The sequence below is a fragment of the Aethina tumida genome, chromosome 6 (genome assembly GCF_024364675.1).
Source record: "Aethina tumida isolate Nest 87 chromosome 6, icAetTumi1.1, whole genome shotgun sequence".
Lineage (NCBI taxonomy): Eukaryota > Metazoa > Arthropoda > Insecta > Coleoptera > Nitidulidae > Aethina > Aethina tumida.
Genome location: NC_065440.1, coordinates 360,957 through 384,581, shown reverse-complemented (window position 1 = coordinate 384,581; position 23,625 = coordinate 360,957). Strand labels below are relative to the sequence as shown.

The window sequence follows — 23,625 nt, the reverse complement described above, 5'->3', positions numbered from 1 at the left end:
AGATATATGGAGCGTTAATCGGGCTACACGACTCCCACTAAAGCCCATGTAGAATAGTATTTCGACCGAGGTAGTAAGAAAAATCAATTTATTGTCTCAGTACCTAATCCCGCACTACCTTTACCGGTTAGTGCACGATATAGCACCGGTGACTGTAATTCGGGGAATCGACCAAGACGTTCGCGTTGCGGTCAAAAAGATTCTTCACTTGCAGTCATCGACCGTCGATGGCCTCCTCTATGCAGGAAAGAGGGATGGTGGATTGGGTTTTCCAAAACTCGAGGTGATAGCATTAACCTCGAGTTTAAAGTCGGGAATTCGGCACCTGAACTCTACCGACCCTGTCATCAACGCGCTGGCGAACGGGTCAGGGGTAGAGGATCGACTACGGCGACAAGCAAACTCTGTCCGAATAAACTGGCCCACAACGATAGAAGACATTAATCGATATAAAATGCGGCAAAAACGAAAGGATCTGGAAATCTGGGGAGCCAGCATAGCCCAGGGGAAGGCGGTGAAGTCATTCATCAACGACCCTATTGGGAATGGCTGGTTGTATAACACTACGCTGCTCAAACCAGGGAGGTTGATTACAGCCTTAAAAATGAGGACTGTCACTTGTGCGACAAGAGTCGCAATGAACCGAGCAGTACCCCAAAGGGATCTGCTATGCAGAAAATGTCGCCATCTGCCTGAGACGCTAGCCCACGTTATCGGGCAGTGCACACACACAAAGACATGGGGGATTCGGAGACATGACGATATTGTGGACTTCGTCATGTCGGAAATTCCCAAGAGGGACCCTGCGGCAACAATCATCAAGGAGCCTACGCTGGACTTCGAGAATACGACGCTCAAACCGGACCTAGTAGTTAAAACTGGGGATCGGGTCTTCGTAGTCGACGTAACAGTTCGCCACGAGGACAAGCGGTATCTCGAAGAGGCTCGACAGGATAAATGCCGCAAATATAATGTTCTGCTGCCGCAGGTCATGAATAGATTTGGAGTAGGCGAGGCCTCTGTACTACCGATAGTAGTCGGAACTCGTGGAGGACTACCCAGATCTACAATCGAGGCATTGCGCCACATAATAAGATATAGACAGTCGTTAGGGTTGACCATTTCTCTAATGGCCCTCCGAGCCTCGATTGAAATTTACCACAGCTTCATGGATTACGATGGAGCTGTGCCTCAAAGTCGGGAATACCGTGACAGGTGACCGACGGACCGGCCGCAGCCGTCTTTTTAACCATGTTACGTCCCTGTAGTAAGTATGTTTATTTATTTATTGTATGTGGGAGATTTTATGTTTACTTATATTGAATTATTATTTTATTTTTTTACTTTTATTTATATTATACCCTTATTTTATTTATACCATAAATTTTATTTATACACCAAATTTTAGCTCTACCTTATTTTTACAATTTTAACTACTATTTATTTTACAATTTTAACTATTGTACACACACCTTGTCGCCCATATACAGCGGCAAGGCTTTTACTTTTATATTTTATATTTTTACATTCTTTCTAGCTGCGGTCGGAATTTTTCCACTAAGCCGAGGGGTGTCTCCTGGCCACCTCCACGTGGTTCCTCGCGGGCAACGGACGGACTTTGTCCGGACGGCTAAGTGCCAATGGAGCCCCCTCACATACCCAAAGGCTGGGGAATTGTTAGATAGTGGGAAACCACCACCAGACCACGGTGCCGCAGAATTACGGCAACCCGCAACCGGGTCCGGTAAATAGTTTAAATATTGTTAAAGGGGGAGCCGTTGCACAGATATTGCGGGCGAGTGTTATAGGTGCACCGTCTGCGTTGCCGGACTCCCCTACTTGTTATACGTACATCCGTAGATGAAAGTTCGCCGCAAGGCGTAGTCCATCAATAAGAATTATTATTTTTTGAATTATAATCACTATTGTTGATTGGGGTATAATTTGTACCTCGCTTGTAATTTAATATCTTCCGTTTGTAAAATATTTATTATAACATTATAATTTTTTGACGAAATTATCACGTGTTTGTACACTTAAACACGATTTAACAAAAGTACATATATATTGTTTTTCTAACCTATCAAGTGTGTTTATATTAGTAGGATTTGGAGTCCTGTATAGAAAATAACTCCGATTGATATTAATAAACATGTAAGGTTGGAATTTTACCAGGAATGACTCTGTCATGCATGATGTCTCTCTCTAAATCCAGACGGGTCAAACACTTTTCCTATTATATATATATATATATATATATATATATATATATATATATACGCTTTCAGAATGGGGTTACCACATTTTGAAATTATATTTTATCACACACAACACAACAGTTCCTAATTAAAGTTCCCATCGTAATTTTTGTAAATTCAAATGATAATATTTATTATAACACTAAAATTTTTTGACGTGTTTGTACACTTGATCACGCTTCAAAAAGAGGATTTGGAAGCAGGCGGACAATTATCCATTCACTATTATGTTGAACTAGATAGTGATATTGCTGAGATCTCAGATGATGCTTCAGAAGAAGGTTGTGGTGAATGGGCGTTCGTTCAGTATCGAGTACTGCATTATGTTACTGAAGTGGTATGTAAAATTATAAATTCATGCATTGTTTTACACCTACATTAAAAATAATTTAACTTTATCAAAAGATGAAAATAAGGAAAATTTATAATGGTATATATCTAATAATATAACTTTTGAAGAGTTTTAAACAGTTCGCAAGTAACAATTATGTTTGGTAGTGAAAGTGAAGTAAAATGGTAGTTGTTATTGGTAAACAAAACGAAAACTTCATGGCTCTAGTACAACTTCTGAAGCCACAGGTCAAGTTAGTGTGGAATTGCCAAAATATGATTCACACGTGGAAAATGTTGATGCACAAGCTTGGATTTCTATGCTGATATGTACATTATGAACAAATCTTTGAGCGGTTTTCCCCTGATAATGTAATGTAAGCTTTAAAGAGTCAAGATTCTTCTTGGTTGTAGAAGGCTAAACCAAAGGACGACTAACGCCTTGCAACATACGCAGCCCGCCAAATGATGTCGATGTGGTCAAAATTAACAAATGAGGAGATTGCGGCGAATGCAGTTCTTACTCACATTTCCTCTTTTTGCATTTACTTGTCATTAATACAAAAAATAATGTGCAACAAGAACATTAAGTCTTTTCCTACATGAAAAGGAATTCGGCGATGAACGATTTCGATAAGTTTAATGGTAAATGATATTTAACAGATGAGTATAAACAGTACCAAAAAATTTCAGTTATTGTCGAAATTGATATCTCTCTTGAAGTATTATTTCATGTTCTACCGAATTATTGTATGCATCATTCGTAGTGGTCCATGTGCCACTCCAAACAATATTTCTGATTTAAGTGGTTGTTTAAAACTTTTTATTTATGAAGCCATGGTTGAAAAAATAGTACAGGTACCCACGAAAAAGCTATAAGCATGTTCAAGAAAAGGAACTAAAAATATATTAGGATATTTTCCAGAAAAAGGATGTCTTTTGATCACTGCTGATGCGCTAAAAGTTAAGAAGGAACCAAGTAAAGTTCAGTGCACCTTATATATGGTAGACCAATATTTACGGCTACCATACCACACACAAGATTCAATGAGATACGTTTTTACATGAGGGGTCGACTTTACAACGAGAACCGCTCACAGGGAACACGACACATTGTGAAGAAAATCATACACCTAGTTTTCAAAAAATATTATTTTGAATAGTAAATCCTGGAGTACCCTTTGGTAATACTCGTTCGATCAAAACCTTGGTAACACAAGGGTCAAATGTTGTGTTTCCATCAACTTTCAGATTATTACAACTAATGAGAGCACACAAATAATCATGGGAACTTATACAGTAATAGAATTCTCTCGTAAAATTTATATAAATTTATAAATTTAAAACTTAGATGTCAAATTTATAGTGATACAAGTAAACTACGGCAACACGTCTGTTTAACCACATCGAAAGATAGGACGTTAAATATATAAGGTGACGAGAGAATTAAGGAATTCCCACATTATGAAGGATATCTTCAACTTCAGCTAATGCTAGTTAAGATTAGTATTGTTCGGGATAAACACAAAATGAAACAGAAAAAGAAGTTGAAGAAGAAAATTTGTGTAATTGGTCGTGGATACATGAAATAATTGTCAAATTAACAACCCTAATGTTTGTGGAGTAGCAGGTTATAAACCTTTTTTGACAACAAATTATATACCTATAATATACCCAATAAAATATAAATTTTAATAGAAACTTAACAGAAATAATAATTTATGCTTGTTACTTAAAATATTGTCAGTTTTAAGTAACATACATAATTTCAATTATGTTAAATATCAGTTATGGTGCGAAATTTTCAATATCTGGTACACAGATACTCATATATTCTTCTGGATACTGGTTGTTCTTAGTATTTCTACATTTAATACAATGTATAAAAAGACTTCACACCTCAATCTTCTTGTGACAATGACCCTAAAATATAAAAATTATAATATAAACATGTGCATATTGAAATTGTCATAAATATATATTGAATTGAATAATCTTTCTTTTAGATGTAGTTCTTTAACTGAAAATATTTTAAATTATAATAATACTTGTACAACCAAAGTCTATTTTTGTTAGAATTATAAATAAAATAACTTACGAGAAAATTTTTGTATAATAATACATAGCTGAGATTATTGCAAACATTAATCGATATAATAATTTCTCAAATTTCATTTAAGAAATTTCTTTCATTTTTTTCTTCAAACATGCATGAAAAGTATTTCAATTTTTTCTTTTTAATGCATAAATATAAATATTTTTATATAGAATTTAATTGAATAATAAATAAAATTGATTGAATGATTTATTTGATCTCAATTTAAGTAAGAAAATTTTGATCAAACAAGACGTTTATTTTTACAAATGTGTTTACATTTCAGGGTAAATTTTATTACAAATTGTGTCTGTAAATATGTTTTCAAAATCTCCAGAATATATTTGAATATTGTCTATTCAAATTTCATGTAAATATATGTAATAGTTTAATGTTTAGTTGTTCCATCAATTGTTGTCATCATCAACTTGTTTTCAATAATTTCTTTAAACATGTGTATCTTTGTTTCTATACATAAAATGTACATTGGATTAAATAAACTCAAAGTACTGACCTTAAGTTTAACTTATTTCGTATCAGATTCACTTTGTATGCATGTCAATTTAATCATTCATTTGTCATAAGAAGACTATAACATTCTGGGAGACACTGATATATTCTTCTGGACACTGGTTGTTCTTAGTATTTCTTCAATTAATACAATGTATAACAAGACGTCACACCTCAATCTTCTTATGACCATTGGCTTATTAAATTTCGAAGGAGCTTGTTATCATACCTAAAATATAAAAATTAAACATGCATAATAAAATTGTCATATATATAGAAATTGTGTAATCTGGGTTGCCTACCCCGACCGGAAACGTCGATGATTAGTTAAATCATCTTTCTTTAGATGTGGTTCTTTCTCTTCCCCTTTGCTCTATCGTCCACGACTGAAATAAAAAAAATAATGTTGAATATATTGAAATAGTTGGCTTTTTTATTTCAAAAATATGCATTTTCTTTATTTTATTAATAAAATTATGGTAATATTAATATTTACTAAAAATAATAAAAATATTTTTTACAAGAAATTCGTTGTGATATTCATGTATAATGAAAACATGTTTTCAAGATTTTCAAAACGTTGTTGGAGATAATTTATCATAAGTCCATCACCTGATCTAAATCCTATCGAAAACTGGCACGTTGTGAAGATAGTTCTGTGGAATATAAGTGTCACTAATAAAGAAGCCCTCGGGTTCCTGGTGGAGGGAACATGAAATTTAAAAACGTACCAATGATGATAGACTTAATGTCTCGTCGATGTTTGGCAGTTATTAAAAATAAAGTACTAAATACATTAAAAAAATCTATTCAAACAAATACATTTCTGGGAATTCTGAAATTGTCTCTATTTTTTTCAAATAAAATTTAAACAACTTTGTAAATCAATTATTTTTCTGTTTTTTTTTTTTTCTTAAAGGAGTTGAAACATAGGTTAGATTTACATTTTTTCTGTATACCAGCAACTGTCCTTATTATTTTTCACATCACTGTATATATGTAATATTGTATTTATTGTATTTTTTTAGTCACGATATTTACTTTCAAGTAATATTTGAAATAAATGGATAAATAAAATTTCAAGTCTTATTAATTTTCTATTTATGGAACCATGTCCTTGATAAATAAAATATGTATGATTATATATTCTTTTTAAATTACCATAATTAAATTCAAATATGCGTTTCACATCATTAAAATTCGAAAATTTTGATCAAAGTAGTTTAATTTTAATTCTATACATAAGTAGAGTTGTCCTGAGAAAACCAAACTAACATTCTTGCAGTTTCAAATGCTTTATTGTCCACTATTAAAATCAATTAATTTTCTGTATTTTTAAAAAAAATACTGTAAGACTTAATTAGAATCACTTCGTTTTCAATGGAATTAGAAAAATTGTTAAAATCTGATTTAATTTTGTTGGCGATACGCATATAAATTAAATACTTTTGGGATACTTAATGAATTTAAAAATGTATTATTTAACTAAAATAAATATAAATCAATACATACTTTGTCTGTCTACTATCTAGTTCTTTTCAATGTAGAAAAGACAACTTTTAATAATATAACATAAAATTAGTATAATTTAATTACTATATATAAGCAAGTTGACTAATACTAATTAAATATCACAAACAAGCTTAATATAATTTATAAATTAAAATTATGCATTTGTTGAAAACTATTTTGTGACTTAATTAGTTTAATAAAAGTATTAAACAGACCAATTTTTAGTATTAATAGTTAAATGTTAAGAAGTAATTTTATATTTAAAATGTTGGAACAGGAACTTCATTACAAAGAAATTAACATTTGTACTGATTACATACTATTGGCAAACTAAATATAATCAATTGCATGAATATTAATTTACGGATACGAAAATAAACATAAAATTTTTGAAGTTTCCTTCATCCCCAAAGAGAAATGTGTTTTGTTAAACTAAATAAATATATGTGTTCATAATTATGTTTGTTATATATTTAAATATTATTATTACTAGTTGTTAAATTAAGTACCATTAATTAAGCAAAAAATTGTTAATTATTTTCTAATTTTGTTTCTTTGTTTAAAATGAAATATTTGAAATGCATTTTAAAGATCATACGAAGCACTTTCTCATCATAATCAAATAAATAATGAGTTCTAACCTTCAATAATTCACAGCTTGATAGATACATCTTTCCCAATCCCTCCGTATTCCTAATTGAGGGCGCCTGGAGATTTTCAGATGGGGTGGGTCGATGAAAACACGACTCTTAGTCACTAGTTTTATGCACTAACACGTGATCCTTGGTTTTCTTTAGTTTCAAACTACAATACATAAATTAAAATAGAAACAAAAAATACACAAACAGGAACATTGATCCTTGGTTTTCCTTAGTTTCAAACTACAATGCATAAATTAAAATAGAAACAAAAAATACACAAACAGGGACACTCACCATGACCAGTACAAATATAGCATAGAGTATACAAAAACACAGACAATCCACGTTGTTGCTTCGATGACAGTTTAGACGAGCTATATATACCGTGTGGTATATCAACAGATAATTATAGTTTAATATACAGGAAGGTACAAATGACTAATAAATCTCGTTTCACTATATCTGACTCTCCTCTACTCGGAAGTTACACTACAACGAGAGGTAACTTACCAAAATGTAGCTACACAGGATGATTCCTGACAATTAATAACAAATAAAATTTTTAAAACAAAACACACCATATTAAGGATTTCATTAACCTGTAAACACTGCTGTTATACATTTCAGTCTTCGTCGTTTTGATATGGTGAGATTTATGTTCTAAGCCCTTAATATGACATAATTATGAATTTTATGATTATCCGATATTGATTGGAAAAATCATTGTATTTACAAATATTTTTCATAATGTAAAAATCAATTTATTAACTAAATTTATTAATATTGAAAAAACATAAATAAAAAGAATAGGCTTACAATTCTATAAGATTTCAAGTAGGGGTAGGTAATTTATTAAATCTTTTAATTAATTAATTAATTAATTTAACCCTTAATGAGGGTTCGAAAGGAAATCCTTTGTGTTAAAAATCAAATAACGTATAGATTATGTTAAGAATATTTTTAAATAAATTTTGTATGATTTTATAATTAGCATATGTAAGATTAGTTTTAAGAATACCCATTAAAACCTGAAAAAAATTCGTGACAACCTAAACAAAGTGGTAGTTTAAAAATTCTCCAAACTAATCCATTAATAAGGGTTTTTTTAGCTCTGATACATGATGCCAATTTAAAATCAGGACAACCAACTAGGCAGCATATACCTACCTGTCTAGAATGGTCTCAAAAGCTCATAAATTGACTTTTACCGCAGTAGAGGAACGGCATTTTTTCAGGCGAGTCCAGGTTTAGTTTTATAAGTGACAGCCGGCGCCTAAGGGTTTGCAAGGAACCAGGTAGTGGTGTACAAATGATTTTTCCTAGAAAAGTAGAACCATTTCAGTTAGGGACTAAAATGTGTTGGGACGATATAATGCATGGAACTTCAAAATGTTATCAGATCAATTATTGAATTATTGAATTGACGATACGATAAGGTTCGGTCCCACCGTACAAGAAAAGTTCAAAATTTGTTAGAAGCAAATATGTAAAGATTGAATTGACCAACGAAGTATGTGTGGGATATGGTAGGTCAAACAATTTTAAGGAGACTAAATCCAACCACAACTCCTCAGGAGCAATTCATAACGAAATCAACAATTTATTTCTTTCAAAATAATGGTGGATTAATTCATTGCTTCAGAACAAAGGAACACATACACATACCAGTGTTAGGCCAAACCAACCAAACAAATATGCTAAAAACTTTTGTAATAAAGCAATAAATGATGTATTGTACAATAAATTATAATATATTATTCTCTTTTATTCCCAAAAATATTAGTTGGTCCAAGAGTTTGTGTGTCTTTAACTTTCGGGAGATAATTTTAATATAAACTTTAGCGGAATTAATAGAGCTGGTTCTAATAATTTTAGCCAATTAAAATTCAAAGTCAATGAAAACTTGATAGAGTGGGTTATCCTGTCCACATTATAAATAACGCTTTTCACATCAGTTGTGACCGCCTACAAATTGACTTGGAACATATAGTTTTAAAATTTTTTAATTAATCATATATAAACTGTATGGGTTGCTAATTTAAAACTTTTTGTAAATTATCAATAATTTTTTTATCCTTCATAAACAAAATGATAGTCGTTTTTCCAGCAATAGAAAGAAATCTTAGAATAATTGAACCTCTAAAAGCTTATTTTATATTGGACTCACCCTCCCTTTACATTAAAATCATTTTTTGAAAATTCTTTTTATTTTTTTCTTGTACTTTTATTAATACCAGTTATTTATCAGAAAATTAAGCGAATCCAATGCCTTAATAACTCAGTTGTTGAAACAATGTTAATCCTTGAAAATATCTGTTTGAAAACTTATACGACAGTTTAAATAGTAAATTTACGAATGTATAAGCGTGTATAGTAATAGATAAGCAGTTTTTCATACAATGCGAATGTTGATTGAATATTTTTTAATTGAAAATTCTTACTATCAGAGTTTAGATGAAAAATCACTAAATTTAGTAATTTTTATACAACTTATTTACCACATAGGGGTAATTAATATTTATATCATTAATATAAAGTTTATTACCTAAAGAATAAGCAATTATTATTTAGTTGTATTAATTTCCTTTAAAAAAAGTGAAATTATTAAATACAAAACCTCATATTTGGTGTTTACATAGAAACAAAATTTAATAAGTAAGATATTAGGAATCATCAGGGTTTTAAACATAACCAACAAATTTAATGTTTATCACTTTCCTGTCTAAGTGGACAGAGTGATAAATAGGAGGCATTTTTCTCCAAAACAATATATTCTTAATTCGCTGAATTTCAATGCCCAAATAGAAACCAATTTGCTTCTTGTTTCAGATTTAACATAAATTTAAATTTTAAAAAACTGTAGAGCTATGAGTTGAGTTCCTTCAAATTCCTTCATTGTAAAAATTACTCATAAATATATATATTTTTTTCAATTCAATTTATTAATCAAAATAAAGATATATCTACCACATTATCAAAAAAGAAAAGCAATATATACAGAAAAATTTCAAAAATGTACTTGCTATGGTATAAAATCCTTAAACAAATTATTTAACACCCACAAGAACTAATGAAACAATTAAAATTAATGGTTATAGTACTTTTATTTATATCTTTGTTGTGATTTAAATGAATTTAATCTGTATATTTGACAATATTGAACTTGTTAATTATTAATTTTAATGTTCCTTTAGTTGTGAATGTTAGTCAATTAAATTAAAAACTGGAAAAATTTTTCTTTACAAAAACAAGTAAGGGCAAGAACTTGAAATTACTATATTTATTTGTTTTAGTATTTTCCATAATTGATTTTGGATGTCCTCTTAAATCTACTTTTCTCAATCAACCAAGAAGGTAAAAAAAATAAACACACACTGACCTTCAATAGCCTGGTTACAGGTCAACAAATAAAAAAGCTGCATGAAATGTCTAATATCATTTGTTTTGTCAATGGATCTCCAGTCACTGTTCCTTAAAAATATAAAAAAATAAAACCAAGTTACAAAAGATCAAAAACATCAAAAGAAATTACTTTTTTACAGTTGCTTACATAATAAACACTGAAAATTAAATATACATATTATAATAATTATTCGAATATAGTAAAAATCAATTTAAATTAGAGGAAAAAAAATAGTTATAATTATTACACTACAATAACATTTGATTAGATTTGATATTTACAATTTACAAACCTAGAAAATGATGTGTCATCATTCATAAACTAAATCATAACATAAACTGGAATCAGTTTTACTTAAATATCTTAAAAATATGTTTCCATAAAAATATTATAAATAAAAATCTCATTCATAAATTTGGCTTCAATTGGAGGTTGACAGTAGATCTGAAAACAAATATACATTAGTCTAAAATTGATCTAAAGTTAGTGTGAGTAGCATATTTACAATTCCTTAATTTGGCTTATTCTCTGTTCAGTTTGTATAATAATGTTAACTGTAAGCTTAGAGTAGGATTACTTGAATCTTTAGCTGATGTGAACATACTTATTTGTTTGGAAGCCAATTTACTATGCAGCGCAGTTTATTTTACTTCTCTAACTCACATCTTTTACCGAGTTGTTTGGTTTAATCTTGTCTTATTTAGTCCTTTTCATTATTGACACATGTACTACCTTTGAGGTTAAGTTTATATTACTTCTTCTTCAGCGTCCCCCGCACTATTGGGGAAATATTGATGTTTATGTTACAATGTAACATAAACAGTTACATATATAACTTTGTTCATTTAGTTGGTCAGTGGCGTAATAGTTATTTTAATTATTCAATTTATTTAATAAAACTAAAGATCGGTTATGTTGTACACGGTTCGGAATATAATATGGCGTCTTGTCTTGTTTCCATTTATAGACGTTGAATGTGTAGAAAATAAATTGACAAATAAGTAACCATAGATAGATCGGCTTTGATGGTTGCCTAATTTTAACAAATATTTATATTTTTCACATATATGCATAATGCAATAATGCGTTATATATTAATTTTATATAATTTGGATGTGAGTAGTGTAGTATTTTGAATATTTTGTGGTGGCAACGTTACAGACCGTTTTATTTTGCGTTACCTAGTAAACATGAGTATATTTCGTATTTTATAAATTCAAATCCAAGTTTATTCGCTCATTCGTCCGTAGAAATCTTGAATTTGATGATTGAACATTTCCCTTCAAAACCGTCATAAAATGACAGACACACAGTTACTCTAATTGTTCTTGTTCATATTCTTCTATGCACTATATGATTATGAAGTACATTAAGGAAGAAATTGTAGCGAAGTCAGACGTCATAAATATACGAATTCGGTCCATTCATATAATTGATGACAGTCTGATGCATTTTTAAACCTTGAGGTCTGTAGAGTCCATTAATATATGAATGTTTTATTACATTTCATTCTATGTGTGGAACGTACCGTAAATATGTAATAACATATTGTTTATCGTAAGTAAAACATATGTCGTACTGTTACTGGTTTATCCGATACATTGATACTAAATATATTTTATGATGCAACCAATCCACCAACAACAACCAGTGTTCTCAATAATAAGGAATTCTTAGTAAAATCACCGGAAGAGCAAGAGAAATTATATCAATCTATGGTTCAGACGAATGGGACACTATAAAATCAGCCCTCACCACATACACTGCACACTTTCCGACCGGACCCCACGCCGACAACACCTCCGTGCTGCTCCTGTTTAGAAAGTGATTTCAGCGGACATATTGATCCAAATCATTATATTTTCGTTTCACCCTATTGTTTTCACCCTTATCTACCCCTCTGTACAATTTTATTTTTAATTTTGCACGTTTTTCCCGTTTTTTCTGGATTATTTTTAATTTCAAACTCAGGGTATTACCCGGTGACCTTCCAGTCACAAAGGGTATTTACCGGTGTAAACAACTTGTTACATCAAGTATTTTTTCATTTTACACATATTTAATCATTTTTTGCTTGTTTATTTCTGTAAACATTCATAACTAGGGTATTCACCCGACCTCTGATTTCCGTAATCAGGGTATTCACCGGCGTAAACAACTTGTTTACGCCGAGTTTCTTTGCTTTTTCGGAACATTACCGTTACTCTCTGCATGGTTACTGCCTTTTAGGCTAATTTGGCATTATTTACTTTTATTAGTGGATGACTAATCATCGATTAGTCATCCAATTTATTATTTCGTCTGTTCGTAAACAACTTGTTTACGGGCAGTCTTTCAGCAACTCCAACCAATCTCCTGGTTCTTGGGCAACATGCCCAAGAAAAAGGAAATTATAGGTGCCCAAAGGGACACTATTGCGGCCCTTGAGGCCAAAATAGTGGCCCAAAATGCACAAATCCAGGCGCTATTCGCCGAACTTCGTTCGGTGAAGGATTCCATCGCCGGCCAACCATCTGCTGGTACCCTGGCGGCTGCCCACCCCCCAGCTGCCGCCCCCATGCCCGCCACCGCCCCCATGGGCACCCAACCGCCCCCCAATCCCAAAAACAGCACTCCAGCTGTGGCACCCAAGCCCGCTGCCATCCCCATGCCCGCCACCGCCCCCAAGGGCAACCAACCGCCCCCGAACCCGAAAAACATCACTCCGGCTGCAGTTGCCAAGCCCGCTGCCACCCCCAAGCTCGCCACCGCCCCCAAGGGCAACCAACCACCCCCCAACCCCAAAATCAACATTCCAGCTGTTTCTGTTAAGCCCGTCGCTCCATCCACGAGCAACCAACCCCTCACATCCCCCAAACCCGGCGCACCTGCCAACCCATCGAAACCAGCCGTTCCTCCAAGGAACGACAAACCGGTGGCTAAGAAGGCGAAAGTCCTCAAGCCACTGTCATGGTCCGACTCTGATTCCGAGATGTCGGTGGATGTTCCCGTTACTCCTGCGGCCTCCCGTGCCCCTCCCGCCCCCGTTCCCGCGCGTAAGCGCAAAAATCATGCATCCTCCGCCTCTTCGACGGAATCCTCTGATTCCGAGAGCAACAACTCTCGGAACGGGGCTCCCGTTGAGAAGACGGTCCCTATCCACGTGCGCGACCACTCTGTGTGGCCCGCACTCCAAAAGAAGCTCGCCGGTGGTGACATCCGCTACCGGCAAGCTAAGAACACCTCCCTGGGCGTTCGGATCATCCCCGAACGAGTGCAGGACCACCGAGCCATTACCAAACTTCTCGAAAAAAGAAGCATCCCTTACAACACCCACCAATTGCCCGAAGATAAGCAACTCGTTGCTATCATTCGCGGCGTTAATCAGGCCGTGTCTGAGGACCAGGTTCGATCCGAACTGGTCAATATGGGCCTCCCTGTCGTCAAGGTGCATCGAATGCGCCGTGGCGAAAACATCTGGCCACTAATGTCGGTGCACCTGCACCGTACCGAGGTGGCCAAATTGATCTTCGACGTCCACGTCGTTGCGGGCCTCTCCGTAACGGTGGAAGCGAAGAGAAAGTCCACCGTCGTTCCACAGTGTGGCCGATGCTTAAAGTTCGGCCATACAAACAACTACTGTTTCGCCGACTTCGTGTGCAGCTTCTGCGCACACGGACACATTTCTGCGGAATGCCGCAAGAAATCTGTGGACGGCGCCAAGCCACGATGTGCTAACTGTGGCGGCGAACACCGTGCCACATACCGCGGGTGCCCGAAGGCACCCAAACCCAAGAACTACCCGGCCCCCAAAAAGGCCACCCCAACCCCCCGAGCAGCCAAACCGGTGGCACCTGGAGTTTCGTACGCCCAGGCGGCCACCGCCACTCCGCATCCTGCTCCTCAGGTCGTGCCGGCTCCACCGGCCGCCCCCGCTCCCCCGACCACTCCACTCACCCCCAACAATGTGTCCCTTGATTCGATCCAGCACTTCGTGCTGGTCGTTCAGCCACTACTGGCGCAACTGGCAACGGCACTTCAGCCGTTTGCCGCCCCCCCCCACCGCCCAAGTGACTCGTAATGTCCAAGTCACTAAAGATTCTCTCTTGGAACGCTAGAAGCGTTAAAAAACACTCTCTTGAACTGATCGGGTTCATACAGTATCACGATGTAGATGTTGCGTGCATCCAGGAAACCTTCCTGAGACCCAACACCAACTTCTACATCCCCAACTTCCAAGTCCTCCGGAACGACCGTGTCGTTCAGGCGGGCGGTGGAGTCGCCATTCTAATCCGAGATTCTATTCGGCACAATAGAATCGATACTTCTACTTTTCTGGGCGAGTCGATAGGTATCGATCTTGGCTCAGAATACGGTCGTGTCCGAATTATTTCGGCATACGTTCCCCCAAGTAAGAGTGTTTCCGAACTTAACTTGCCCTCCCTGTTTCAGTCCGATTTTCCGACGATAGTGGCAGGTGATCTCAACTCCAAACACACAGCGTGGAACTGTTCCTCCACCAACACCAACGGGCGATCGCTTCTCAGATCTGCCCTTGCTCACGGTTTCGTCATCGAAACAACCGAAACTCCCAACCATTTTCCGGACAGTGAGGATCTAACACCAGACATCCTAACTGTCTTTCTATGCAAAAACATCCCCTTCACGGTTGACATCGTCAACCATGCTGCCCTCTCCTCTGACCACAATCCGGTCATGATGGAAACCCGGTCCGATTTTGACCAATCCGACCCCCTCCGGAAGAAAACAAACTGGCTTCACTACCAGTTTCTTCTGGAGAAGTCAGACGTTCGATGCAACGTTCTGAACACCCCCGCTGACATTGATGCAGAAGTTTCCAAACTTGCCGGCGACATCATTGCAGCAATCGACCGCGCGACCACACTCGTACCCGCCCGCCGTGCCCTGTCCAGACTTCCACTGGACGCTGTGATCCTTGTCAAAAGGAAAAATCGTTTTCGTAAACGATGGCAGCGTTCCAGGGACCCAGAACTTAAAGCGGAATATAACGCCTTAAACCGCCAACTTCAAGCTCGGCTGCGTGAAATCAGAAGCGCTTCGTTTCACGATTTCGTAGCCGAGGCCGAAACTAACCCTAGACGAGTGTGGAAAGTCGTGAAGTCCATTCGTGGTGCCCGCACGAGATACCCTCCCATTTCACATAACGGAACCCAACTCACCCTTGACGCCGACAAAGCTGAAGCATTCGCTGAGTCTCTGGAAGCCCAGTGCTCCCCCAATCCCAGTGACCCCCAATTCGTGGGGAAACACCGCGACATCTCCGAGGCCATCGATGCCATGGTCCATCCCGTACCCAATCCGAACATCCGTCACACTTCCCCGAACGAAATCTCCGATTTCGTTCGTCTCCTAAAAAACCGCAAGAGTCCAGGACCTGATTCGATACCGAATCATGCCCTGAAACTCCTCCCACCCCTCCACATCACGATGTTGACTAACATAGTCAACGCCATCCTCCGCCTCCAACACTTCCCGGCGGCTTGGAAACAAGCCACCGTGATCTCCATCCCCAAGGCTGGCAAACCTGCCAACCTTACTTCCAGCTACCGACCCATCAGTCTCCTCTCCACCCTGAGCAAAGTCGCCGAGAGCGTCATACGCTCTCGGATCGACGATCATGTGGCTGCACGCAACCTGATCCCGAACGATCAGTTCGGATTCAGGCTTGCACACGGCACCGGTCACCAGCTTCTGCGGGTGACCGAGACCATCGCCGGCTTTCGCAACCAAGGTAAACATGTATCCATGCTCCTCCTTGACGTCCAACAAGCCTTCGACCGTGTCTGGCACGATGGCCTGATCCATAAACTTACTGACATGGAATTTCCTCCATATCTGGTAGGTACGATCCGTTCTTTCCTGTCCGGTCGTTCGTTTCGAACGCGGATCGGTAAGGAACTCTCCACCCCCAAACCCATCACGGCTGGCGTCCCGCAGGGTTCCCGTCTCTCTCCCGTCTTATTCAATCTATATTGTTGTGACATGCCCACCCGCCCTAGCGTCGTAAAGGCACTATACGCTGACGACGTTGCCCTCATCAGTTCCAACAAAACGATTCGTTCGTCTGCGGTGCAGATAAGGAACTTTCTCCCTGAACTTCTCTCCTGGTACACTCAGTGGAGATTGAACATTAACCCCGCGAAATCTGAGGCCGTTTTCTTTTCGAATCGTCTCAGAAAACCCCCCAAACTCCATATCTATGACCATCAAATAGAATGGAGTCCGTCGGCTAAATATCTGGGAGTAATCCTGGATAGAAAGCTGTCGTTCCTCCCCCAAAAGAAGCTGTCCAGGGAAAAAGCCTTGGCAGCGTTTGTATCTCTCAAACCTTTCTTTCATGCGAAGAAAGTCTCCCAAAGCACCAAACTTCGCGTCTTCAACGCGGTGGTGCACAGCATATTTACATATGCTTTGCCGATCTGGGGCACGATTAAGCCGTGCCATGTTCGTTCCTTGCAAGGAACTTACATGCGCTTGGTGAGATCTGCCCTGGGCATTCCTTACTATATTCGAAACGCACAAGTCCGCCTCGAATATAATATTCCAACCTTTACGGAAATCAGACATAGATACGCCGTAAATCTCCGGAATTCGCTTCCCGAACACCCCAACCCGGAGATCTCCAGTCTGCGCGACATACTCCCCCGAGGAACCGATAGGTACAAAAGGCCATGCCTTTTGGCTATCGATCCCGATTTCTAAGCGTCCATTGCGACATCTTCCCCAAATTAGCGGTCAGTCCGCTAACAGTACCGAAGTATACCCCCCTTTGTTCACCGCGACTTCGGTTCGCTCATTCCGCATGGTTATGATCTTCGGATCGGTGCCCGGAGAGTGGTTTTTAGTCCGTGTGAATCGGACACTTGCCTCCGCCGACCCAGTTTCAGGAGGCGTCTAGCAAGATTTTCCATTCTCTCGTCCCAAAACAAAAAAAAAAAAAAAAATACACTGCAGCGTGCATCCATCCTCTGGCGTACCGCAGGTGTCTAACTTGGGACCCCTATTATTCCTTTTAATCATCAATGACTTGTTAAGTTTGTTTTTATACTGTAGTCTAGCCTATGTTGATGATTTGAAGCTATATTATCTATATTTGTTGTTGCGACTATTTAAAGTTAATTCTGTTTGACATAAATAAAATTTAATATTATTATTATTACGAGTACGTCAGAATGCCGTTTGGATTGAAAAATGTCTCAGCAACATTCCAAAGAGTAACGGATAAGAACACCTAGTGAACCTTTCGAAAAATTTTCCAACGACTCAGAGAAAGTAACGTGAAAATCCAAATAGACAAATGTAAATTTTTACACCTTTTAACACCAGAAGGAATCAAACCCTATCGAAGATAAAGAGCAACATAAACTGTATACTGCACAGGAAAATCTTGTACCCCATATCCAAATTAGGATTTTAGGCAAACAAATGCTGTCAAATCTCATTTTTTTGTACATGACGACTCTTAAGTACTTTGCAAAGGGACTCCATTCAATCCAACACAGAAATAGACAAAAATGTTTTATCAATTCTAGAAATATTAATATTTGGCAAGAAATTAAGACATTGTTAAATTCTCATTTTGGAGATATTCGTGATTTAAATTCATTAATACATGATTTAAATATTATCAAAGAAGGACAAAATGAAAGTTCATTAGATTTTATTCACAGAATAAACTTGAAGCCTATAGATTACCTGTCAAAAATAAAAATTTTACAGAAATATTAAACCTATATTTTGTAATTTTTGCAAAAAACCAGGTCATCTTATTAATTAATGCAGAACTAGAATAAATGATAATTCACACACGAACTCTACTCAAAACTAACTTGATATAAAATCTTTTAACCCAAACTATAATAATAATAATTATAAAAGAAATTCTTATAATAAAAATAATTCTAGCAATCCAACATGATATAAACAATATAGTAATTCAAATAAACCTTCTAATTTTAATTATAAAAAGCCTCAATTCAATCATTCTAACTTAAATAATCAAAATAATAACTATGCAAGGAAGGCGAATGTTTTAAACGGACATCAGGAGTACACGATGGGCGATCCAACTCCTTCAACTTCAAAAGCCCACACAAGTCAAATTCAAACCGAAAGAATAAAATTCTAAATACTTATTTCTATTATAATAATTCCGAAAGTAATAATAATAATTATAATTTTAAATATAATACTAAAAAAATAATAATTTTTATGAAAATCCTGAATAAACAAATGAATCATCTTATGATCAAATATGTCAAAATAATAATAAGGAAGATAATAATGAAAATGTAATAATAGAAAACGAATATTATTTTTATGAAAATTTTAATGAAGAAGTAGTGATGATCTAGTTCACATCAATACTCTCAATAAAAATATAATATTTAATGTTATGTTTTCCTTAACAAAAGATATGTACAATAAAATTAGTAACAAATCCTTACATTACATTTAAAACTGTGAATAATATTAAAATAATTACAGGAATAGATTATAAAATAACAATTATGAAACCAAATTTTTTTGAAAATATTGAAATTTATTCAACTAATCACACTACATACAATAAAGAAAATTCCCTAATGTTAATTTTAAACTTTTAATTGACACAGGTTCACCGATTACAATTGTCAAACCCCACGTTATAAATGAAAGCACCACAATTCAAAAACATATACCATGGTTGTAAATTTAAGAGCTACTTTTACAATTAATAAAAAATCCAAACTTAATATATTTAATGATACATATGATATTTATATTTATGATCTAAACTTAGAATATGACTTAGAATATGATATTTTAAAACTCTTTGGAGTACCAACTGAACTGAATAAAAATGAAATTATATTTTGGAATGTTAATTCGCATGTATATCAATGAATAGTATAAAGAATTTCAACAATCAGTTAAAGTAAGAATTTCTCCAAGAACTGAATAAATAATAAAAGTAAAATCAAACTCGAAATTCAAAGAAGACCTTTATTTAAAACAAGTTTTAGATAAAAATTTATTATTGACAGAAGCAATAGTTAATGTAGAAAACCGATATTTCTTAACATCAGTCTGTAATGCAGGCCAAGATGAAGCCGAAACATCCAATTGAAATCTTAAAATTACCAAACATTAATTATAGTAATAATTTTATTGAAGGTATAAATGACAATAATAATTTAAAATATTAAAAAAATAAATTATTAATTAAGACTAGAATTTTTAAATAATGAAAGATTTTTAATTGAAGAATTAAGGTTAAAATATAATTAATTCTTTTACTTAAACGGGGATAATTTGTCGTTTACTATCGAGATCAAACATTGCATAGATATTGAAAATTCGAAGCCAATTTATACAAAATCATATCGACATCCGCATATTCATAAAGCTGAAGTTAAAAATCAAATTGACAAAATGTTGGATCAAAATATTATTTAACATTCTATATCCCCATGGTCCTCTCCAGTATGGGTAGTTTCGAAAAAGCCTGATGCTAATGGTAAAATTAAATGGCACGATGTCATCGACTACAGAAAATTAAATGAAGTTACAGTTTCAGATCGTTATCCTTTGCCAAACATTTCCGGTATCTTAGATCAACTAAGCAAATGTTCACATTTTACAACTTTGGATCTTGCTGGCGCATTTCACCAAATAGAATTAAATAAAGATTACCTTAAGTTGAACAATGGAACACAGCTTTATATTCATCACAGTACAATGCGATGGCGGTGGAAAATCGGGACTAAAAAACATATATTCAAATACATACCCACCATTCACATTTTAACAAAGTATTTCAACATATTAATTACCTTATGGTTGGAGGTCTTTCGATGTTGTCGCAGTGCCAGAATTGTATTCTGGAGAACAACAGGCGCTGAAATATATAGAGAGATTAGATTTTTCAACAAACTTCTTAAATATATTAATATACCTCACAGTCTTTTGATGATGTCTCAGTTCCAGCATTGTATGTTGGAGCACACAAGGCGTAAAAAATATATATTCACATTAAATTCAGGTTGGGGTAAGGGTTAAAATACATTTTAGTTTAGGGACTTTCATATTCCTTATGTATGTAAGAAGATAAATTACCTTACGGTGGAGGAGACTGTCTCTGTGCTGCAAAATAGTGAAGAGGTGGTGGTGGTACCACCTGCAAGACCATCTGGGCCACCTCAGGAGCACGTGCAACAGCTACTACAGGTAGAAAACTTTCCAACGGTGGTGGTTTGACAGGCGCAAAATAGTGAAGAGGTGGTGGTTCCAGTCTCAAAACCATCGGGACCACCTCAGGAACATGTGCAACAGCCACTGCGGCTACCTCTCCATTCATCTTTTCTTCTGGTCTTCCGGCTGCCATTTGCGGTATTACAGGAGGCCTGAATATTGGGTACGATGTCTCCATTATCAAATACCGCAATATCCGGGTTTATTACTAATTCTAGGCCATCCACGAGATGGCTTACACGGCGAAAGAATGAACCTATGTCCTGCTCTTCCTGTAGTAGTCTTTGTGTGTTTTCTGCAAAAAAATATCATATTAACATTTTATGATAAAAGAGATGAGAGTTTACATACCTATCCTCCTATTCAGACGTGAGTAGCGCGCCCTGGGGGTATTTAGCTCTTAGAGGCCCCGCGTCATTCGCACCAAGTTGCTTGCCTTTGCGTTCTCCATGTTTAAGAGATGAGTAACAAATACCCAAATGTTAGGATGTTTCCTCCCAATCATCCTAACTAGAGAAATGTGGAATGAATCCACAGAATTAGTCATTCTCATTTCTTCGCCAAATACCGAAACATTTATCCTGCTCCATTGGCGTCTTAGGTACGTAACAAATTTGCTCCTGTTCATGGACGCCATTCCTCATCCATGCCTCCACTTCCTCAATGCCAGCCAGAAAATTGTGTTGAGGGAGAAGAGGTAGACCATTGCCATACGTACCCATTATTCGGTACTAAATAACATCCATAGTAATAAATTGGTTTGATTTTTTTTATACAATAAAACAATTATTGTTAAAATCAAACTATAAATAAAAATGTTATCAGATATTTTCATGTTCATTAAAATTCTGTCATGAAAGATAATATTTGATTTCGTTCCGTTTTAGATATAATTATAATAATATATGAGTATATTGAATATGAAAAGAAAACGTTCCATAAGAAAAATATTTTATATAGATAAATTACCGTTCCATCCGCAAAAACTCAAGTTGTTCTAAAGAGCTAGGAAGTGTTGGAACTGTGGCAGTCCGTGCCCGATGCATCATTAAATGAACGGCACCCGCGTATCCTCCCAGAGGCCTCGCAACTTCAACATTCCTTGCCTCCTCCTCCACATATATGGTACGAAGTGGCAAAAGCTCTCTGGTGGCACGGTCCCTTAAAACTTGCATAAATCACAAATTTTCAATTACCTTAAAATTAACGACGTGATTATGGCCAATATTAAGAAACAAATCATTCTTAATAACACCTCTCGCACTGCACGTCTCCCACCAACAGTAAAAATACACAAGATTACCCTGAAGAACCTGGCGGTAATATGCTTGTCCCGTTTCTCTATGAAAGTAGAGGGTACAATTGCTTCTATTCTCAATCACCACCATAATACGTTCTATTTTGAAAAAAAAATAGCAAACACAACCACACACAAGAAGTTTTCGTGAAGAAGTAACCATATATTCTACGCATGCATACTGCACAAGGCCATTGAGTGTGGCCATTCAGCAAACCGGACCCCTCTGCTTGCAACTGCTTGGACCCACATGTTTATAATACATTAGCAGCGAAGTAAACAAGCGTTTAGTCTGTTTCTTATAGCGTTACACCGATGCGTGCCGAAAGTAGTAAACGAAAACGAACACTCCAAAATTGTCTTAGACCCGAAAAAGTCGGTTTAATGAATGGCCACACTGTACTGCACTCGATTGCATTGGAAAAGATGTGTAACATGCGCAACTTAAAATTTTTTTAAGAACCGCCACAAAATCAAACAAACATTCAATTCGTGCGCAATTTTTTTTATTTATTGAAATTATATATAATTATTATATAATTATATTATATATGATATAATAATACAATAATATAGCCACTTTCCGAAGCGCTTAACCTCGACCGTCACATTCTGTTACCGTGCACCGTGCATCGTTTTGGTTCAAAAACTGAATTAGTATAAGTTTTGACACTGCCTGAAGTGTATTGAAATTACAGAATAACATTTTATACCATAAACAGGACTGCAAGGATTGAAATACGTCAAATTATTAACTAATGTTAGCTTTAGTTATTCAGAGAATATTTTTTGTGTTTTGTTGAAATTGTTATAATAATTACAATATTTAAAGCGATTAAATAATTAACCAATATTAAAATAATCTTAATTAATATTATTTTGAATTATTTTAAAAATGATTTAAATTAGTATTTGAGCTAATGTGATATATTTTAAAAATATTTAAAATACAAGAAATAAAATAAACTATTTTCATAACAAAACCAAGTATTTACGAAACGTAAAATAATGCATATTAAAACATTTTAAATGTTATGAACAAATATAATGAAAAAGATCGAGTGATTAGAAATTGTTCGTGCCTATGAGTTGAAATTTAACGATATACGACAATTACTTAAATGTTATCAGTATGTAATGTTCTATTTAATAATAATGGCAAATTGTTAATTGTATTTACTCTTATGCTGTTAAATAAATAGTTAACAGTCATGAATCACAACACCCAGTTACTTTTTTAAAACTTTGTTTTATGGACAATTCTGCTATTAATTTCTTTATGTAGATTAAAATTAAAACAATAAAATAACAATAGTTATTAACAA

The 23,625-nt window shown here is 35.4% G+C and overlaps 1 protein-coding gene and 2 long non-coding RNA genes across 4 annotated transcripts; 1 reads left to right on the top strand and 2 right to left on the bottom strand.

The window, feature by feature from the left end:
* Nucleotides 1–5,516: 5,516 nt before the first annotated feature.
* On the bottom strand, nucleotides 5,517–11,675 carry LOC126266039 (uncharacterized). 2 transcript variants are annotated; one of them, XR_007548508.1, is made up of 7 exons: nucleotides 11,255–11,675; nucleotides 11,042–11,193; nucleotides 10,726–10,817; nucleotides 8,514–8,665; nucleotides 7,347–7,509; nucleotides 5,806–5,891; nucleotides 5,517–5,579 (listed from the first exon to the last, which is right to left on the bottom strand). It is a non-coding gene; the product is annotated as an uncharacterized LOC126266039 (long non-coding RNA). The 2 variants fall into 2 exon arrangements; XR_007548507.1 differs by lacking the exon at nucleotides 5,806–5,891.
* Nucleotides 11,676–13,120: 1,445 nt separating this feature from the next.
* Nucleotides 13,121–14,809, top strand: LOC126265912 (protein diaphanous homolog 1-like). Its single transcript, XM_049968818.1, has one exon. The coding sequence runs from the start codon at nucleotides 13,121–13,123 to the stop codon at nucleotides 14,807–14,809; it is 1,689 nt and encodes a 562-aa protein (XP_049824775.1).
* Nucleotides 14,810–20,445: 5,636 nt separating this feature from the next.
* On the bottom strand, nucleotides 20,446–20,822 carry LOC109607053 (uncharacterized). The gene is made up of 3 exons (XR_002192150.2): nucleotides 20,708–20,822; nucleotides 20,586–20,650; nucleotides 20,446–20,515 (listed from the first exon to the last, which is right to left on the bottom strand). It is a non-coding gene; the product is annotated as an uncharacterized LOC109607053 (long non-coding RNA).
* Between the last annotated feature and the right edge of the window lie 2,803 nt (nucleotides 20,823–23,625).

Coding starts and splice junctions, on each gene's coding strand:
- LOC126265912 (XM_049968818.1), top strand. CDS start 13,121: ATGCCCAAGAAAAAGGAAATTATAGGTGCCCAAAGGGACACTATTGCG.